General features: G+C 46.9%; 1 protein-coding gene across 6 annotated transcripts; it reads left to right on the forward strand.

The window, feature by feature from the left end:
• Positions 1 to 965: 965 nt before the first annotated feature.
• GOLGA1 (golgin A1) lies at positions 966 to 19655 on the forward strand. 6 transcript variants are annotated; one of them, XM_071574141.1, is made up of 23 exons: positions 966 to 1137; positions 1692 to 1998; positions 4145 to 4235; positions 5567 to 5641; positions 6136 to 6233; positions 6691 to 6723; positions 7433 to 7561; positions 7820 to 7989; positions 8352 to 8463; positions 8588 to 8683; positions 8905 to 9030; positions 10117 to 10212; positions 10650 to 10745; positions 11000 to 11140; positions 11366 to 11461; positions 12179 to 12268; positions 13078 to 13180; positions 13976 to 14133; positions 14606 to 14767; positions 15261 to 15320; positions 15853 to 16023; positions 16954 to 17040; positions 17237 to 19655. In XM_071574141.1, the coding sequence occupies exons 2-23, from the start codon at positions 1864 to 1866 to the stop codon at positions 17315 to 17317; spliced, it is 2406 nt and encodes an 801-aa protein (XP_071430242.1). In that variant the 5' UTR covers positions 966 to 1137; positions 1692 to 1863; the 3' UTR covers positions 17318 to 19655. The 6 variants fall into 6 exon arrangements, with proteins under 6 accessions (XP_071430242.1, XP_071430246.1, XP_071430247.1 ...); XM_071574145.1 differs by having other exon boundaries at positions 13976 to 14094; XM_071574142.1 differs by lacking the exon at positions 966 to 1137 and adding an exon at positions 1221 to 1239.
• The last annotated feature ends 406 nt before the right edge of the window (positions 19656 to 20061 follow it).

Below are 20061 nucleotides of genomic sequence, written 5' to 3' on the forward strand. Positions count from 1 at the left end.
ACCAGCCCCACACCAGCAGCTGCTCCTCCAGAATAAACCCAGCTGGGAGGATCTGCCCACCGACTCCGCAGGTCACTGTTGGCACGTGGTGATGATGGTTCCTGTGTTGAAGGGCTTTGTTGGGAGCAGGATTGATTCCGCCTTGCCAGGCTGCGAAGCACGGGCGGCTCTGCCCTGGCAGGGCTGGGGAAGGGCAGGGAAGGGAGCGCAGGTGCGATTGCTGGCGATGTCCTGGAGCGCAGCGGGATCGCCTGGGCCGGCACAGCTGCCCGGGGGCAGGGAGCGCTTTCCTCTCTGAGAATCACATTATTTATTACCAAAAGTAATTTTATAGTGAATTGGTTTAACGTTATTTTACAGCTGTGTGCCTGTATATCGTATTTTGGTAAAAACAGATATTTTCCTTGAAATATATAGAGATATATAAATAAACTTTTTTGGAGCAAATGGACTTTTTTGCAAGGGATGTGTAATCGCCAAAGCAGTGTGATGCCAGGAGCGACTGTGCCGCTGTTGGATGTCCGTGACGAACAGCCGCGATGGAAGCGGGGACACCCCGAGCCCAGCCCGGGTCGTCTCCGCCTCTGCCGCCCCTTCCCGGCACTCCGGAGCAATCCCGTCCGCTCTGTCCGTGGGGACGTCCGTGCTCGCGGTTGTGCCGTGTGTCTGTGCTGGGCTCGGCCTGCCCTGTCCCGGCCCCGCCGACGGACTGTGCTGTCAATAAACTGTGGTGAACGCTCGTTCCGACCGCCTGGTCCGCCCCGGGGCGGGAGGGCGAGAGGGAGCGGGGCCGGGGGAGGAGCGAGGCTGAGGGAGTGCCGGGGGAGGAGGAGCAGCGGTGATGGAGGCGGAGCGGGGCCCGGGGCTGAGGGAGGCGGAGCAGGAGCGGGGCCCGGGGCTGAGGGAGGCGGAGCAGGAGCGGGGCCCGGGGCTGAGGGAGGCGGAGCAGGAGCGGGGCCCGGGGCTGAGGGAGGCGGAGCAGGAGCGGGGCCCGGGGCTGAGGGAGGCGGAGCAGGAGCGGGGCCCGGGGCTGAGGGAGGCGGAGCAGGAGCGGGGCCGGCGCCGCTTCCTCCCCGCGCGGCGCTTCCGGGTCGGCGGCGTTCGGGAAAGCGACGGGGCCGGGGCTGGCCACGGGCGGTGAGGGGCTGGGGAGTGAGGGGCCGGGCCGTGCCGGGGCCGCGGGCAGTGAGGGGCCATGGGCGGTGAGGGGCCAGTGCTGAGCAGGGCTGGCCACGGGCGGTGAGGGGCCGGGGAATGAGGGGCCACGGGCGGTGAGGGGCCGGGCAGGGCTGGCCATGGGCGGTGAGGGGCCGGGGAATGAGGGGCCACGGGCGGTGAGGGGCCGGGGAATGAGGGGCCACGGGCGGTGAGGGGCCGGGGAATGAGGGGCCACGGGCGGTGAGGGGCCGGAGCCGGGGCCGGGGCCGCGGGCGGGCAGGCGGCAGTGACAGGCCCTCAGTGCCCGGAGCTGAGCGCGGGCCGGGGCTGCCCCACGGGTGTCACAGACCGGCCCGGGGGGACACGCCGGGCCCCGTGTGGGGCCGTTGGTTCGGGGCCTTCGCGGGTCTGCGCTGGTGACCCGGTTTGTAACGCAGCGTAACAGATGGGATGTTAAAGGGCGTTCCGTTGCCTTTAAATGGTTACTGCGGGTGGGAATTTTAGTGTGGAACCCATTCCTGTTTGATTTGCAGGTACTGCCAGGCCGTGAGGGCTTTACTGGAACTGGAAGTGCAGTAAAGCAGTGGATGAGGCACAGGATTACACCTCAGCATCTGCACGCTTTGGGCAGAGTGCCGGTGCAATAAACGCTGGAGGTCGTGGGTTTCGAAGAGACCCGTGGGCGCCGCAGGGCAGAGCAGGGCGATGTTTGCCAAGCTGAAGAAGAAGCTGGCGGAGGAGGCGGCCGTGGCCCCCAGACCCGCGGGCACCGCCCGCATCCCGCGCTCCGTCAGCAGGGAGTCCATCACCTCGGGCGGCGCCGACTCGGGAGACGATTTCGTGAGTTACTCCTGGCTTTGAAATCTGATTCCTCTGACAGCGTTTCTGTCACAGCTTTGCAAACAACCATTTTAAGTCTCGTGTGTTGGTAGACTCTGTACTGTAGTGTCTTAGTAAGTGCATCTCTTAATGCATAAATGTGTCATTAACTTGAATGAACTTAAATATCGAAGAGAAGACCTTTCTATGATGACCATAGTAGTTGCCACGAGGTTTCTATTCCCATGTAAATGTGAGTTACAAAGCTGTTTCAATACAGAACATTGATAAACAGACATAAAATATGGAATAAAGCTGTAGTTGTGTGTAAGATACCTATTTGTAAAATTAATTGCTGAAGCATAGAATCCCAGAAGGGTTTGGGTTGGAAGGTACCTTAAAGACCATTCAGTTCTACCCCCTGCCATGGGCAGGGACACCTTCCACTAGCCCAGGTTACTCCAAGCCCTGGGATACTTCCAGGGGCAGTGACATCTTCTCTTAGAGTAGGAAAACAAACTAGTTATGGCCAGCTAGATATTGTCTTGGTTTGTGTTTACCTCTTGGCTTCCTGGTACTCTTCCTACCTGAGACGCTCCGTGTGTCTCTGCCAAAAATGCGTGTGCGGTTTTGTTGCACTCAGAACTATTGCAGTTCCTCTCTTTCATTATAAAACATTGTTTAAACAAGTGGTGAAGTTCCAGGAGTGTATGGGTTAAATGGAACTCTGGAATGCTCTGGCACCTCTGCCCTGGATTGGCTGTGTGTCACATTTTTGAAAGCCTGGATTAAGGCAATGTCACCCCAGTGCAGGACCCAGTGCAGGACCCAGTGCAGGACCCAGTGCAGGACCCAGTGCAGGACCCAGTGCAGGGCCCAGTGCAGGGCCCAGTGCAGGACCCAGTGCAGGGCCCAGTGCAGGGCCCAGTGCAGGACCCAGTGCAGGGCCCAGTGCAGGGCCCAGTGCAGGGCCCAGTGCAGGGCCCAGTGCAGGACCCAGTGCAGGGCCCAGTGCAGGACCCAGTGCAGGGCCCAGTGCAGGGCCCAGTGCAGGGCCCAGTGCAGGACCCAATGCAGGGCCAGCAGGACCCAGTGCGGGACCCAGTGCAGGGCCAGCAGGACCCAGTGCAGGGCCAGCAGGACCCAGTGCAGGGCCAGCAGGACCCAGTGCGGGACCCAGTGCAGGGCCAGCAGGACCCAGTGCGGGACCCAGTGCAGGGCCAGCAGGACCCAGTGCAGGGCCCAGTGCAGGACCCAGTGCAGGGCCAGCAGGACCCAGTGCAGGACCCAGTGCAGGGCCAGCGGGGCCAGCAGGACCCAGTGCAGGGCCAGCAGGACCCAGTGCAGGGCCAGCGGGGCCAGCAGGACCCAGTGCAGGGCCAGCACCAGGGCTCTCTTTGCTGTCTGCAGAGGGAAGAAGTTATTTACACAATTGAGCTTTAACTCATGTTTTCTGAAGCTCAGCTGAAATTCCAGTTCTGCTAAGCAGAGAATGGGAGCTCCTAATGTTTAAATACATTTTATGATGGAAATATATTAGCCTTCTGTTTTCCTGATTGTTTTTTTAGCACTTAACAAATTCTCATGTAGAAATTCCATTTGCCATCTTGCAACTTTGGAGAACAGAAAACAAATGATGGTGGTGGCTGAAGTCTTGGATGGTTTTCAGGAAACCTCCACGGATTAGTTGCTTTATCAATGTTCATTTAGCTGCTCTTAATATCGATTTTTATGGAGCAAAAACCACCCCAGGAATCATCAGTGGGTTTTGCATGGACAGACTGCTGCATCAGGGCTGCAGTGAGCTTAGCCCACCTGAAAAGCATTGCTGCTGCTTCTCTAATTAGTTTGGTTTTCAGGAGTTCTGCTTTGACCCTTTCTGGTGCCTGATTCCCATTCCACTGTCTCCTCAGTGCCAGTTTGAACACACAGTTCTCAGCTCCCTCCCCAGACACAGCTCTGGGGAGCAGCCCGTGTGGCACAGCTCACTGTCTAAGCCCTTGCTGTTTCTCTCCTTCAGGATTTTTTGCACGTTCTGCTCTGCTAGTACAACTTTCCCCTTTATGTGAAAAGCAAATGTTATTCCCAGGTGTTTTTATCCCAGAGTTAATGCATGGCAGGATTGCTTTTTCTAAATTTTTTAAGTTAGTGTTGCTTTTCTCCCAAGGCTTCTGATGGAAGCACCTCCAGAGAGGATCTTTCATCCCAGTTGTTCAGAAGGAATGAACAGATAAGAAAACTGGAGGTGAAGTTGTCTGGTATGTGTCCTGATACATATAAAGCCTTGTTACTTTAGGAAATATTTTTCTTTGAATTTAAGTGGTTTAATATATTAAAAATACATGGGTTTAGGGTTTTTTGAAAATTGATTTGTAGCAACCCAGCTGATTGACATCTGGGGAGCATCCAGCATTACTGACTTTTTATGGAGGTGACTGGCTCTTTGCTGATTTCACAACACATTTATGTGGTTCCTTGGAAGAGCTGGGATAGCTTTCTGCCCGTGTTCCAAGTAGTGTCTGCCCCCACTTTTAGTTTACCTGTGTATGCAATGGTTTGTTTCTCAGAGTCTGAGCTTTCTGATGTTGACAGTAACACAGTGCCATCCTCATAGAAGTGAGCTTGGAAATGAAGAAAAAGCAAAGAATTCAATATAAACCAGTCTTGAGGCTTTTTCCTCTCTAATTCCTTGTTCTGTAAAGCTGCAGTGAGTGCTCTGCACTGACATTGCTCTCCATCCATCCCTCTTGTAGGGAGAGAACCAGAAGCCAGGCTGAACTCTGCTACTCTGCAGCTTCCCAAAGCTCATGGAAGGCCTAGGGAAATAAGGAAAGGTTACAGGGTGCTCAGGATTGTTGTAATTTATTCTGGAGACATACCAAACTCCAGTTCAAGAGAAGAGAGGATTCAGAAAGTATTTCATGTTGAATTTGAAAGGCCAATGTGCTCACCTGCTTGCACAAGGTAAACTTAGCCATGACTGAGCCTTAACACAAGAGAGAAAGGCTCTGATGTCAAGAGTTTTGTGCAAGCAACCCAAGCAGTGAGTAAATCCTCCTCTGCATTTCACAGAAGCTTCTCCAGGGTGTGTGTCCTTTATTGGGGTGTTTATTCCCTGCCTCCTGTGTCAGCAGTGCTGGGTGAGTGTGAGGGCAGCGAGGGCAGCGCAGCCGGGCTCGGCCTCAGAGTGCTGTGGGAGGGCAACAGCAAGCACAGGGATGCAGTGCCCATGAGTTGCCCCTTCCTTGCACCAGAGACCTTTCCTGAACAGAGTTAAATAGCTCACTGTTCTGCAATGAAGTAAAAAGTGGGGACAGTTGTTCATTCTCTGGTTCTGCCCCCATGTGTGACTGACACCCCCAGGACAGCCCCTCCTGTTTGTGCCAGTCCTGTGCACAGCTCAGAAGGATTTGCTGTGTTCATTGTTGTGTCACCCAACTTTCCCCAGCAGGAATGATTTTCTGATTGAGAAAATCATTGTCATTTGCCACTCATCCTTTTTTTTCCCCCTCTTCCCACTCCCCCTCCCCAAAAAATGTCCTTCCCCAATGTCTGTCCATTCCTGGTCTGTGCTGCTTCTTCACACAAGATTATGCTGATCAGATCCGAAACTTGCAGAAGATGAAAGAGAAGCTTGAAAATGCATTAGAAAAGCATCAGGATTGTACGTATTTTCTTTTTTTCCTTTTTGTTTGGTTTTTTGGAAGTTGAAAATTGCTGTGGTTGGAAGGAAAAGCATTTAGTGTACAGGTGTGTTCACTATTTCCTTTCAAACTGTGCACCTCTGTACTGTGAAGAATTAGAACATGAGTTTTTATCTTATTTACAGCATGAAAAGCAGCAGTAGTGTGTTGAACAAAGTTGTTATTATACTCCTTTTGCCACGTTTGGGGGTCACATGCAGAAGAGACCTTTTAGAAAGCCACAGCTCTGTTCTGAGCCAGCAAGGAGCAGCACTCCTGTCTCCTGTTAGCTCTGGCTTCTGGCCAGTGTGCCAGCAGCATGAGGTAACCAGTGCCACAGTGTTAGTGCTGGAGTCAAGATGGGGCTAATTACTTGCAGAACAAGCTCTTTAAAGTCATAAATAACTTACAGAAAACTGAAAAGCAATTTTTAAAAGGTGAGTTTTTAGTATAGCTGGTGGTTCTCTGTTGCCAGCCTCCATGAGGAAGTTTCAGGAGCAGAATGAAGCTCACCAGGCCAGTCGAACCAAGATGGCTGAAGGAATGGCTTTGGCCTTGGAACAAAAGGACAAGGTAACAGCTTGAGCATGACTTCTGACTCTCATGACCCTGATGTTGTAAGCAGGTGTTGCCATTAATTAAAATAATTGTTCAGCATAGTGTGTATGAGTGTGCAGCTCTTGGGAAGGAGGGACCTCTGGGTTTCATGCCAGGACTGCTCTGACTGTTCTGACTGGCTTTAACAAGAGCCCACAAAAATTCCTAATCAAAGGTTAAGCTTGTGCTTTGATAAGATTAATTGGAGTGGACCTGCTGTCACTTTTATTTTACTTGCATAAAGCTTAAGTATTCAGGTAGCAGAAATGACTGCCCAGCCTCCTTCTATAAAGCACTGGCTGTTGCTGCTGTTTTGCTGATTATTTTTTAATCATTATGACTGCTTAGTATCTGCTAACAAAGCACATTTTTTTAACCTTGAAAGTCTACAAATTGATTTTGATTTCCTTTTTCTCCTTTCTTTCTTGTTCAGGAGTGGATGGAAAAACTGGCTCAAGTTGAAAAGGTAATTAACCTCTGAGTTTTTCTGGGGGTGGATTTAGTGTCTGTGTGTGTTTGTGAACACCAGCCTGCACACTTCCATCTCTTTGGAACTCAGCTCTATTCAGCCCTTTTTAATATTTGATCTTTGCTCAGTGGGAGGGGCCAATCATTTGCTTTTGTTACCCAGTGCTTCAGGAGGTATTTCTGGAATTATTTTTTGGTGGGAAAATTGCCCTTCTGTAAAGTGGAACAGTAGTTTCCTTTGTTCCTGAGGAAGCAGCTGGGCTGCAGAGGGAGGTACTGACTTTGTCTGAGGTCTTGCTGTGGTTCATCTGTTTCATAAAATAACCAAAACTGTTTGGTAGGGATGTTTTTAATACAAGATTTCATTCTTGTAGCTGTTCCAGCTGTTTGGCTTAGTCTGTTTTCAAACTAGCTCTGATTATGAAGACATTAAACATGCTACTATTTCTGTCCATTTTTAAGAGTTCAGTTTAGGTGAGTGTTGCTGGCATTGTAATGAATTCAGATTTCTTTCTGTATGTTTTGAAGTTTGGTGATTTGCACTGTGCTGTGGATGTGGAGGGATTCCCAGTTCCACATGTAGCACCATCAGAGCTTTGTGGCTGCAAGACAAAATGCTTTTCCCAGAGGGTTTGACTAAACTCTTGTTGGCTTGACATGAGCACACAGATATTCTTGGATTCCTTTTGGTTTTGTTCATTTATCAGGAAAAAAAGAAGCTGCAAATACAGTTACAAGAAGTGAAGGAGCAGAGTTTGAACCTTTTCCAAAAACGAGATGAAATTGATGAACTAGAGGGCTTTCAGCAGCAGGAAATGGCCAAAGTTAAACACATGGTAAGAATAGTTTAAATTTTGCTTTCTGGCCTAAAATTTTTACCAGAATGCCAAGTCAGTGGTAACTCTGCATTCGTTTTTTAGCCCTTATGTTTGTACACAGTCTTGGTCAGTGTCAAAATCCCAACAGTGGGTACTGAGTACGGTATTACATCATGTAATTCAGCTTGTGGCTTAGTGAGAAAGGCGAGTTTCAGTGCAGAGGCCTGTCAGCACTGCTGGCCTGTGCCCTGCCCAAGCTAACCGTGTGCTGTGCAGCTGCTGAAGAAGGAGGAGAGCCTGGGCCGGGCGGAGCAGGAGCTGGAGCTGCGCGCGCGGGAGCTGAGCCGCGCACAGTCCGCGCTGCGGGAGGCGCGGGGCGAGGCGGCGGGGCTGGGCTCGGAGCTGCACCGGCTGCACCGGCAGGTCCTGGAGCTGCAGGCACACAGGTAGGGCTGCTCCCCCTGTGTTTCTGCCCCGTGCCCAGTTCTGTGCTTTTGGGAGGGTTTGTATATGTGGTGAGTTGGCTGAGTCGTTGCCTCGGCTGTGCCCACAGGGATGTAAATGCCAAGCCCATGATAGCAATACTTGTTCAGGGTTTTGTAAATTGTTATGATTCCTTTTTTTTGTAGTTTGAATGCTTAACTGTCACTTTTTTGGATAGTATAATCAAACAGTGGTTAATGATGGTGGCTGGTTTTAGGACAAGAAAATTTTGTTGCTTAGTCCATTTTTGTAAATGGCAGAATTGTCTGCTAAAGATTATTTTTCTGGAATGGTATGTCACTTTTTTTATTCTTTTTCTGTGAAGAGATGAACTAATGACAGCTGAGACAAATGCAGAAAATAAGATCACTGCTCTGGAGTTAAGAGAACAGGAGCTACAAACTGTCATTCAGCAGCTTTCTGTAGACTTGCAAAATGTAAGTTTGAGCTAAGTGAGATTTGACTTGAAAGAGCTCCATGTCTGCAGAAGTTAGATTAGATATCAGCTGTTTGGTGTTGGAAATTTAAGTTTCAAAGTAAGTAATTTCTCAACATTTTTAGGCTCGAGTTGCTGGTTCTGGTTGTGAGAAGAGACTGGAAGTGTTGCAGGCAGAACATGAATCACTGAAGGTGGAATATGAGCAACACAAGCAAAAGGTAAAGTGCTTTCAGATGGATCTGTTGTTGCTGGTGTAAAGGTGCACATTTGGGTGATGTACACCTTGGTGTAGTTGGAAATTTGGTGACTAGAAGGTGTTTTAGGATCATACTGTCTTTTCAAATAGGACTTTCTAATGGCACTTCTGAAAGTCAAACCACAACAGATTAGCTGAAAGCTTCATTTACCAAAAGGGTTCTGTGATTTCTTGTTCTCACAGATGACTTTTGAATTTGCTGAGAGAAATAAATTTACTGAACAGCTGCAGGAAAAAGTGTCTTCCCTGGAAAAAAAGCTAGAAAGAAATCTCTCAGGAGATGAACATGTGCAGGAGCTGCTCAAAGAGGTAATTATACAGTTCTAGACTGCAGTCTTAGTGAGGGTTTTCTTTTCTAGGGCATACATTACTTCTCACCATGGGAAGAATAGCTGATGATGTCAGGCAGGCACACTTGTCCCTTCTGTGTGTTTTGGCAGCCTGTCAGTGCTGGGCAGAATGTGTGGGTGGCCACACTGAGCCTGTTTGTGTAGATCCTGCACAGATGTCTGTGTTGGCCTTTCTGCATTGTCTGTTTGGGCAATGCATCTGGTTGCTTAGAAGGAAAAGAGCAGCTTTTTAACATCCCCACAGAAGATGGGACAATTTGGTGGTTTTTTTGGTTAATCCTTACAAGAGCAGTGGCTGCTTTTCCTTGTTCTTCAGCGAGGCAATGGGACAGGGAGGGGAACTGTTTGCACATAGGTGTGCAAACAGAACCTTGTGTATTGAAAGCCTGAGCCTCAGAAGTGCTAAGAAACTGCAGAAACCAGAAACTTAGCTGTGGTTAATGCCCTTTGTCTTTCACCAACAGGGATGCTCCTGCTCAGAATCAGCCTTGGAACAGTGTGTTCCCCAGGGGGTGTTTGCTCTTCCTTGGCCAGGCCTGCAGTCACACCACCTCTGTTACTGTGATAAAAGAACTTGGCTTAGTAGACTAGAGCCAGTTCAAAGTCCATGTAGAGGTATTAAAACATTTTTGAAAGTATCTACCACAGTAACGAGGAGATGCTTTGTGTGTTTGTGTATTTGCTGTGATGCAGGAGAAGTTCAGCTTTCATAAAAGATTTTTTTAAACCCTTAATCTTGGCCTGAGTTACAAAGTGATGACCTAGCTGCTGGTTAGAGCTTGCATATGGGTGATGCCAGGGAATATCCCATTCTTAAAATAAATGATGCCATCCACAGGGCAGCAGGATCTATGGAGCCCCTGTGCAGTAGCATCAAACAAACGTGCTGGTTCCCAAGGGCACAGCTGTATTGCACATCAAAATTCCTGTTCTGTTTTAGTTGGACCTTAATGAAGCAAAAAGAAAACTTGTAATTAAACAAAACTCTCAAACTTCTCTCTGTGTCCATTCTTCCTCCTGCTTTTCACCTCAATGTAACCTTCAGAAAGCTGCTCTTGAGCAGAGGCTGGATGAGACCCGGCAGCAGGTGCTGACAGACAGAACTCACCACGCTGAGACTCGGAGCCGGCTGGAAACACAGGTGAGTAGTTTTTAATGTCACTACAATTTCTGACTGTTTCATCCTCTTCATGCCCTTCTGCTCCTCCCCTCACTGTACTGGTGCTCTCAGCCAAAGTAAGACTGTGTGTCACAGTTAGTCTTGAAAGGAAAGTGTAATTGCTCAGTTTCTCTGGTCACCTGCCCACCCTCAGGGGTGGAGAAGGGCCTAGAGGTGGTGAAAGTAGAAGTTTTGTGCAGATCCTCTCTGTTCCAAGAAACAAACAGCTCAAGTGGAGGCATTGCTGTGGGGAGTGCTGTGATGATGAGTTTTTAAAACCAGCAGGTTTCAAGTAGGCAGCCTCTCTGTCTCTCTGGTTTCTTGGGTTTAATGTCCTGGGTCATCCTGTATTATGCACATTTTTTTATAATAATGTCAATGCCAATGGATAAGGAACTTAATGTATGGTGTTACTTTAGAATAAGGAACTGGAACAAAAACTACAGATTGCGACAGAAGCATTGAAAAAAAGCAAAGAAGCAACTGCTGAGCAGGATCTGAAGATCCAGAGGCTGGTGAGTATCCTGCATGTTTCACTGACCAGTAGCAGGTCAATCTTCAGCATCCCCAGAAACTCTCACTTCTGTTTGTTTTATTACTCAAGGATTTTCTTGCTCTTTGTCTCCTGAACTCCTGCCTGTGTGTGAGTAGATGACACTGCTGCCAAAGGAATAATGTTCCTCAGTTTGGGTCTCTTGAAATGGTGTCTGATCTTGTCAGAGCATCAAAATACCATTTTATTAATGCAGTGTTCTTTATTTCTCATAAGGAAACTGATCTAGAGGATGAAAGAAATCAACTGCAGCAACAGAAAGATCAGTATGATCAGAAAATTACTGAGCTGGAGTCCCAGATTGCTGCTCTTGGAAAAGCTTGGGAATTGGATAAAACAGCAACTCAGCACAGGATTGTAAGTACAGACACTGTCTGGTGAGCCATGGGAGTCTTCACAAAATGATTTTAACACAGCTTGTAGAGCTTTCTTGTTGTCTGAATGTCCTTATTCAGCATTCCTGGCATTATAATAGATCTGCTTTGAGGAACTAAATAGGAACAAAGCATTTGATGCATTTAATTGTTTAAACAAAGCATTAGAATAATTGTATTGAGTATTTAAGCAATCTTTATTTTACAGAGCCAGTTGGAGAAGGAAAATGAAAACCTTAACAGAAGCAGAGAAGAGTATGAAGGTTCTTTAAAACAACAGGAGTCTGAACTGGACAGGCTAAAGGTAAGGGCTGAACTGGGCAGTGCCATTGGCTCAGTTCAGAGCTGAGGTTGGGGAGCAATGAACAGCCCAGGGTGTTACATTTGGTACTTGGAGGCCCATTACATTCAGGTTGTGGGTGCTTGGGCTGTAAGTCATCTTTGGTACTCCATAGAAATGTGTTTGAGAAGCATTACAAAGGGCTGATCCTTCTCTGAACTAGAATGCTTGGATCTGCTTAAATCAGGCAGCAATAACACATTCCCGTGTTGTCAGGCATGAAGAGCTTGGAAATCCTGGTAGCAGTGATGAACACAGGATAGTTCAGCATCAAATTCCACTCACTGTGTTCAAAACAAAAAGCTAAAACCTTAAATTGGTCTGGTATTTACATCTTACCCAATTCTGACTGTAATTTTGGATTGTTGAAAGTGTTCTGTAGCTACTCTGGGATGCTTGATTGGAATAAAGATAAATTGTAGCAAGGAGCTCTTCTTATTAATAGAGACTTCAAGCTGAAAGACGTTTTGAGTATTGGGTTTGTTTGGGCTCTTACATGAGTTCTGTGTTGCTCTTGCATGTGCAGGGAGTAGCAGTCAGTAAAACAAAGGTAACTCTCACTGGGAAATTGTGGTGTGTCAGAACACTCAGAAATCTAGTCCTGATCATTTGGGGTTTAATGATGAGACTGACTTGATTGAAGTTGTCTCACATAACCTCTCAATTACTTCTGGTTTGCAGAATGAGCTGAGCAGTAGAGAGACTGTCAGTGTGGAAATTGCCAAAGCATTGGAAGAAACACGTAAACAGAGAGAGGAATTACAACAGCAGGTTGGTTAATCCTGACAGTCTGAAATGTATTTGGGAGCTACCCACCCCTCATAGAGCAGACTAGATTTGGAGTTGATTATCCTTACAGTCCTGAACATTGATCAGAATCATATCCACAGTAAGTAAGACAGCAGTGATTGCCTCAGTGAACTTGGAGCTGTGTCAGGCCCTTTAATCTGTGAGGTGTTACTGGTCCCAGTGGGCTGGGCATCCCGAGCCTCTGACCAATTGGCAGCTTGTTTTAAAGAAACCTGCTAATTCTGGTTTGTTCCCTTCAGTGCCTGTATCACACCTGAGTCCCTCTGGAGCACAGCAGTTGTAAAATTGTACATTTCCTCTTAAGGGAGGAGCTTGTATCCAGTAACCAAATGTCAATTCTAGGTAGTCTTTTTTGGTCTTCCTATATAAAAATGGTGGTTAACATGAACCTGTGTTTGCTTAGGGTAGGAACTGCCAACTGAGCAAGTTTGAGTGAAGTTAGTCCCATCTTTTGGATTCTTTATCTTCTCTACTGCTGTAGCTCTGTCCTTGCTAGGGCCAGCTCTGTGTAGAAGGGCTTTAAGGCCATCTCCAGGTTTTCTCAGTGGCTTTTGCAGGTGCCACCTGCTCCTGTGACAGTCTGTGATGGTGGCACAGGGTTCATCAGAGCCAGGTGTGGCTTAACTCTTGCAGCATTAACTCCAGTGCTTTTTGCAGGTCAGCATTGTGGAGGTGGTGCCTTCTGAGCCTCTGAGGGATGTTGAAATCTTTCAATGCCCTCCTCCTGTTTTATGTCTTTAATGACTTCTGTTTGTTTGTCTGCTTTGAAGGTTTCCCATCTGAATGCCCTAATAAAGGAGAAGGACCAGCTGATTGAGGAAAAATGTGATCTGCTGCTAAAACAGAAGGAAGAACTGAATCAACTCAGTCAAGGTTAGACCAAACAAGTCTCTTGTATCCCAGACAGCTCTGTCTAAGGACAGTCTCTAGTTCTGGCCTTGCCTGGAAGATTGTAATATTTCTAGATTTCCCTTGCATATTTAGTCTATTAGAACTTTCAAAATGCTGTATCATTCACTAAAAATTGGATAATCTCTCTTCTGTGCCCTTAAAAACAAAACCAGTTTTTAAAATCAAGTTCTTACGTTCACACACCATAAAATAACAAATCTTCTATACTTTCTGTAAATTACTGGTTTGCACAAAACATGAAATGAATGATGCAGATTAAAAACTTCTGCTTTTTTGCACCCCTTTAGAAACTGTGCTTCCATAATTAAAGAGGAGCTGCAAACTGATACTCCACAGTCATGCTAAGAATGAAGTGCCATCATCTCATTCAGTTCTCACCCCACCAGTTTTGTACATTGCCAGTATTTAGAAAGAGAATAAAACTGTGCCCTCCTGTTGCCCATTCCCTCGGTGAGCTGTGTCTGAGGCCCTGTGTCCCCACAGTCAGCCCCAGGTGATCCTGTGCAGGCACAGCTCAAGTCACAGACTGTTGATGGGGGCATTTTAATTGATAGCAATGCTGTTATGTATTGAAGTCATGTATATGTATAAATGTATATAAAGTTTGGCTGCTCCTTTGCAAAAACATGTGTGGCTTAACAGAGCAAGGAAGAAGGTGAGAGTTTATTCTCGTTGTAGTTTGCTTTGTTTAAGAAAATGGCTGAGAAGCTCCCGTTTGATGTGGAGCAGGTACTGAGCAGGTGTCTCTGTTCTCAGACCACGAAGCTGCCTTGCTGCAGGTGCACCAGCTGCAGTCTGACATGGAAACCAGTCAGAGCCAAGCGGAGGAGAAGGAGGAGACGGCGAGAAAGGAAATTGAGGAGCTGAAGTTGCAGGTACAGGAGTGCCTGTTGGCCAGAGAGCAGGAGAAAAATGTGAGTGCAGGTGCAAATCCATTCTGTCAGACTTCAGGAGAATAGGCAGGTGTGCAAGAGCCCCCCAGCTCTGTCCTGCCTGGTGACACAGGCTGGGAGCTGTTTGCTCTGACAGCTTGCTCAGGACCTGGAACACCAGCAGTGCAGAACATCACTGTTGTTCCCTGTCTTCCTAAAGAAGGCTGTTACCTGTCAGATCTGTGGCTCACTTAGGAAAGACAACCTCTTATGTGACTCCTCAAATGTCTTGAGAAAGCAATTATGAGATCAATGAGACACAGACACAGAAGTAATAAACAGGCCAGTGACAAGTGTGGCCAACTCGATTGCCAGTAATGCTTTCTAGTTTAAAAAGCATCCACCATCACCCCCTCCAAGAACAACAACCAAAAAGAAGTCTGGCTTTCTCCTTGTGGAGGGTTCCTGGGCTGAATATCATGATATCTCTCCAAGTCACTGTTCATTTTGACAGGTTTTAGAACTGGAGGAGTCGACGAGGTCCTTGAACAATGAGCATTTCCCTTCTCCAGAAAACTGTGTGGTGGAACAGAATGGAGAGGTGGCAGCTGGAGATGCCATTCAACTTCAGAAGGATAACAGAGAGCTGGAACAGCAAATTGCTGAGAAAAACAAGGTGAACCAAAACAGCAGAAACAGCTGGTAGTCTTTCCCCTTTTAATTTGGAAGCCCAGAAATTGGTGCTGCCCCTGCTGCAACCTTAAAAGGACAGGCATGTCCAATTGGAATCCAGTGTGCTGTGAGTAAATGTTTTCCTTCTGGTTTGTACAAGGATCTACCAACCATGGATAAAAACTGTGGTGAGAACTGTATAAATCCCTACCTATTTTGAAGGGAAGATGCACCAGATGATGCTCTTTGCAGCTTTCCCGAAGAGCCCTTCTGTGTGAATGCAGTTCAGTTCCAGGTGCTGTCACACAAAAGCCCAAGTGTCCTGTCAGGTGCCCTCTGCTGTGTGCAGCTGGCAGGGCATTCAGGTTGCTGCTTCAGAGCTGGCAGCACTGGCCAATGGTTGTTTCATTCATTACTCATTTGTTCTGGGTTTGTCCAGGTATCTGGGGGTCCTGACAATGAATTCTGTGTTAAACTGTCCTTTGCTGTGCTTACAGATCATAAAGCAGCTGCAGCAAAGAATGACAGAACTCAAGAAAACCCTCCAGAAGGAGCTGGTAAGGGTTGGGTTTTTTCAGTCTCATCTGCTACACTTACTGACACGTCCTTGCAGTGTCATTCCTAAAGCTTGACTGCTGCCTCCCCTTTAATCCCTTGCATTAGTTTTCCTTTCCAAGAAAAAAAAATCTATTTAAAAAAAAACTAAAGAGGTTTTAAAATTGTTATTTTTGTTCTGAGCTTGAAAATTGTTTTGAAGAAAGCCCAAGTTTGAAAGGCTCACAGCAGGTTAGTGATAGGAGAAAATTACCAGGGGACAGTTTCTACCACAGAGCCAGTTCCATGCTGGTTTGGGTGGTGTACACACAACACTGACAGCAAACAGCTCCTGCCCTGGGGTGTGAGGAGAGCTGGAGACACTTCTGTGCTGTGACCCCATGAAGGATGAGACACTGTGTATGCCCAGGGTGTACCCACCTGGACAGAACCCTCTGTTAGACATCCTGAACCCAGATCCCCTCTCAGTGTCAAGCTGACAGTGTCTGCAATGTAATTCTCTTTTTCTGGTTGTTTTTTTTTCCTTTTCTGTAGAAAATCAGGCCTGACAGTGAGGTACCTGAGCTACGTGAGAAGGCAAATCCTGAAGTGCCTAATGCTGCTGTGACTGTCACCAACAACTCAGATTTAAATGACTCGAGGGAGATAAACTTCGAATACCTTAAACATGTTGTATTAAAATTCATGTCCTGCCGGGAATCTGAGGTAAAGGTGTCACTTACCTTTTCTTTCTATGCATGTCTTTCTCTGGAAATGGCCACCTGTCCCCTGCTAAGGACACTTGGTGCCAATTCCATCATTTTACACTTAAAAATTGTACAGTAGGAGACAGTGAAACAAAATACATAACAGCAATGTGTTTGGAAATACAGATTATTATGAACTCCCTGAAAGGGAAATGTGGATTTTTAAGAGGTATTTACATCTGGATGTTAAAGATCTGGATCTACAATAGATTCCCTCTGCACTGCTCTGAAAAGGATATGGATTATGTGATCACAATGACTGTACATTGAAGAAGGAGGGGAAAAAAAACACCAAAAAAAAAGACATAAACCACTTGCTGTTGGTCTGTAAGAGGTTATTCCTTGTGCATTTGGAGCTCCCTCCTGTTCTCTGCTTTGTGTCAAAAGAGCCAACACTACACTTGATTACAAGTCAGTGGGTAAGGTCAAAGAATAATCGTACAACTTGATGGTATCCTGAGTGCTTGACTCTGTTACTGCTCTGTGTGCTGCACTTACAGTGTGAGCAACATGGAGTGAATACACCTCAGTGTGTATTTGAAATGGTAGGTAGGATTCTCTCCTGCCTGCATTCTGGTGTGATCAACTTTTCACAGCTTAGAAAACCAGGGTGCCACAGGAGCCAGGCTGCTTCTCTCTTCTAACTAAATAGGCTCCCCATTTGTCTTCTTTCTCCAAAACATGCAAATAATTGTTGAAGAACAGAAAGCCTGGAAAGACAGACAGAAGAAGTAAGATACAGGCCATCCCAGTCCATAGGAACTGGGAATAATGGCAGGCTGCTGGTCTGCTGAAGTCTGTGACAGACCTCCAGAAATCTGTGCTGCACCAGTCCAGAGTGCAGAGCCCGAGAACATCATAAGCAACACACCCCTGTGGTTTTTTTCAGGCATTCCATCTCATTAAAGCTGTGTCTGTGTTACTGAATTTTTCACAAGAGGAAGAAAACATGCTCAAAGAAACTTTGGAGTACAAGGTAAGAGTTCTGTGCCATGTGTAGTCTCTAATGGGACTGCAGCAGATGGAATGAAAATTCCAAGATGCTGGGAGGTCAGGTAAAGTGTCTTTTCCAAATGTTAGCTACAATAATAAATAATAAATGTCTTTGTACTTCTTCTTTTATGCATTTGAAGTGTGAGCCCAGTGTGATGTGTTGTGCTTTTGTGTCCCAGATGTCCTGGTTTGGGTCAAAGCCATCTCCCAAGGGCAGCATCCGGCCATCCATCTCCAGCCCAAGGACTCTGTGGCCTTAAGGGACCCTGCAGATGGAGTCAGCATCCAGGCACTTCTTTCTGTGACAAGAATGCTGAACACACTGCTCCAGGTGTGTCTTAATCACTGTCATTGCAGTATTTTGTACAAGAACTTCTGGCTCTGTTTACAAAACTAATACTGTGCAAGGAGAAGTTTTCACTACGGACTGAACACCTTGGGGCAGGATTTGGGGACCATCTCGGTGTCTGTGGTGGGAGTCAGCTCCTGGTGCTCATCAGAGTGGTCCTGTGTCCCTGGCACCCAAGGGCAGGGACACCCTCCCTGGCAGTGGTGCTGTGGGGTGGTGATTCCAGCTGCTGTTCCAGCTGCTGGAGCCGAGGGACTCTGGGCACAGCAAAGCTGCTCGTGTGGCTGTGGGAAGCCAGCAAGGACAAACGTGCTGGCAGAACTGTGTTCAGGGTGTGATGGTTTGCAAAGCCTTTCACGGGACAGGAGTGGGAGCTTTAACCAAAAACAAACTCTGCCTTGCCTTCTTATACTGACATAACTAATGGTTGGCATTTTTTCATATCACTGTGTAATTTAAGGTGCACATATCCTGGCCTGCAGCCCTCAAGGCTGCATGTTGATGATGATTATTTAATTTGAGAGCACAACTTTACAGAGTTGTCTGATTTTACTTTTCTTAAAGAAAAATAATATTTAAAATGGTCTTAATTCTAGTACCTAATCCTCAGTCGCCTTTAAAACTAATCTATTAGCCTGTTCCTTGGGTTGTTAGCAGTGGGAAAAAGGGTAGGAAACCATTTTAAATTTTTAAAGCTGAAGTCTAGGTATTGTAAATCCACATTGAAAAATAGCTTTTATTTAAAAAAAAAATCTAGTGACAAAGGGTGAAGAATATTGGTACTAAATGCTTTATTTTTTTTTCTTCCAAGTCTGCTCCAACAAATCTTCATAGTCAGGATCTGCCTCTTTGGTTGTGGTTTTCTGTACTTTAAATACTGATGGTTAAAAACTGTTGGGAACATGTTAACTGTGTCCTGACTACATGGTAAAAAAATGCTGCTAATGAGTTTTGAGGGCAAAATTCAACTCTTAATGAACAAATCCTGGTTCCAGCAGCTTGTTTTCCTACTAAAACAGTAAGGAAGGGGACCAAGGTGGCACATGCCTCACAGGGGAGGTGCCATTTTGCCCATACTTATTAATACCATTGGAAAACCTGGATCTAAATGGGAAGCAGCAGTGAGTCTGACTTACCAAAAACGAGGCCTATTTTCAAAAAACTGCACATGTATGGAATTCAGTGAGCAGGCTGCAGTTCTGGGAATTCTCTTACAAGGAGGTTCCTATCACTAACAATACTTGTTAAATATACATTCAGGATAATTCGAGCTGTTCTGCAGTGGAGATCCAGGTGCTGTTGAGGTGTTTAACTTTGCTGACAGGGCTCTGACTGACTGTGGAGTGGCTGTGGAGATGCAGAGCTGGGAGGTACAGCAGGAGCTGCTCCTGTTCCCTGCACGCCTGTGCTGTGCCCAAGGTGAGACCTTCAGGTGAGGTCAGTCAGCAGAGAGGGGAAGGTGCTTTGATCCAGGTGATCCAGACCCCAGCTGGCCTCCCAGACAGCCACAGCCCACACAGGTACTTCCTGGAGCTGTTACCTGGGCACAGGTGACACTCCTCAGCTTACATTTATCTGAAGTTAAGAAAACCAACAGTTTTTTGGTACACTAAATCTTATCCAGACAGTCTTTAGTAACCAAATCCATGGCACTTCAGAGAGGATAGAACAGTTAATGGAATGTTTCAGTTCTGCTCTACTGTGAAAATAGACAATCAAAAAGTAGATTTATCTCAATTGTTTTTCTGCTGAGACACAGCAAGGTGGGATAACCCTGCTCATTCTGAGAAGGTCTTTTTAATGTCCCCCTGCCCTGTTTCTGTGGGACCAGGGGTCAGGACTCCCTGACTCAGGTTTATGGCTTCTGAATGACTAATGGTTTCTGTTGGTCCTGGCTTGAAGGGTTACTGAACCATAAGGAGTGCAGGACAGGCAGCCTGGAATAGTGACAAAATAAAATCCTGGGTTATGTATTCACTAACAATTTCAAATTCAGATCCCAAAGCTCATACAGGATCACCTTACCACAAACTAGTTCTTAAGTGTTGAATTTTCATTAGCTACCAGAGCAAGACTGGTGTGTATACATGTATTAAAAAGCTAATGCACTTTCCCTTGTCTCAGAACAGTGGTTATATGTACTCCTTTCTATGGCCATTGGATTTCTTTCCTTCTATGCTGTAAATATGGATTGTATGATGAAACACTATGAAATTTGTGGTGCAATACATTTTGGATCAAAACCCTAATCCTGATTTCCTTCTCTTCATAGTTCTGGTTATCTACCCTGGGATACTATAGCTATTTAAAACTGAATTTTAAAGCATGGCCCAAACCCCAGCCTCGTTCCAGGGTCAGGATGGCTGTCCCAGCCATGCCATGGAGGCCTCTCCCCCAGGGAGCAGTGCCAGCAGGAGCTGGAGTGCTGCTGCCTCCAGAATCTCCTCCCCAGGAACAGCTGCTGCTGCACTTTGAGCAGCTGATGGGAGCAGGACTGGGTGGGGCAAGGCTGCCCCAGCAGCTGCTCCTGGTGCCAAAGGGGAATGTGGCCCCTGGCACAGCCATGGCTGGAGCAGTCATGTCCTTCTGCCTGGGCAGAGCACGGGGCAGGCAGCTGATAGACAGGACATGCTAATACCTAAGTCTGGAGTATCT

The sequence above is a fragment of the Pithys albifrons genome, chromosome 20 (assembly GCF_047495875.1).
Source record: "Pithys albifrons albifrons isolate INPA30051 chromosome 20, PitAlb_v1, whole genome shotgun sequence".
Taxonomy (NCBI): domain Eukaryota; kingdom Metazoa; phylum Chordata; class Aves; order Passeriformes; family Thamnophilidae; genus Pithys; species Pithys albifrons.

Excerpts from the sequence above, each read along its gene's own strand:
- GOLGA1 (XM_071574141.1), top strand. The coding sequence starts at position 1,864 with ATGTTTGCCAAGCTGAAGAAGAAGCTGGCGGAGGAGGCGGCCGTGGCC. Across the intron at positions 8,684-8,904 it reads ATGAGCAACACAAGCAAAAG|ATGACTTTTGAATTTGCTGA; the intron begins GTAAAGTGCTTT and ends TTGTTCTCACAG. Across the intron at positions 14,768-15,260 it reads AAATTGCTGAGAAAAACAAG|ATCATAAAGCAGCTGCAGCA; the intron begins GTGAACCAAAAC and ends CTGTGCTTACAG.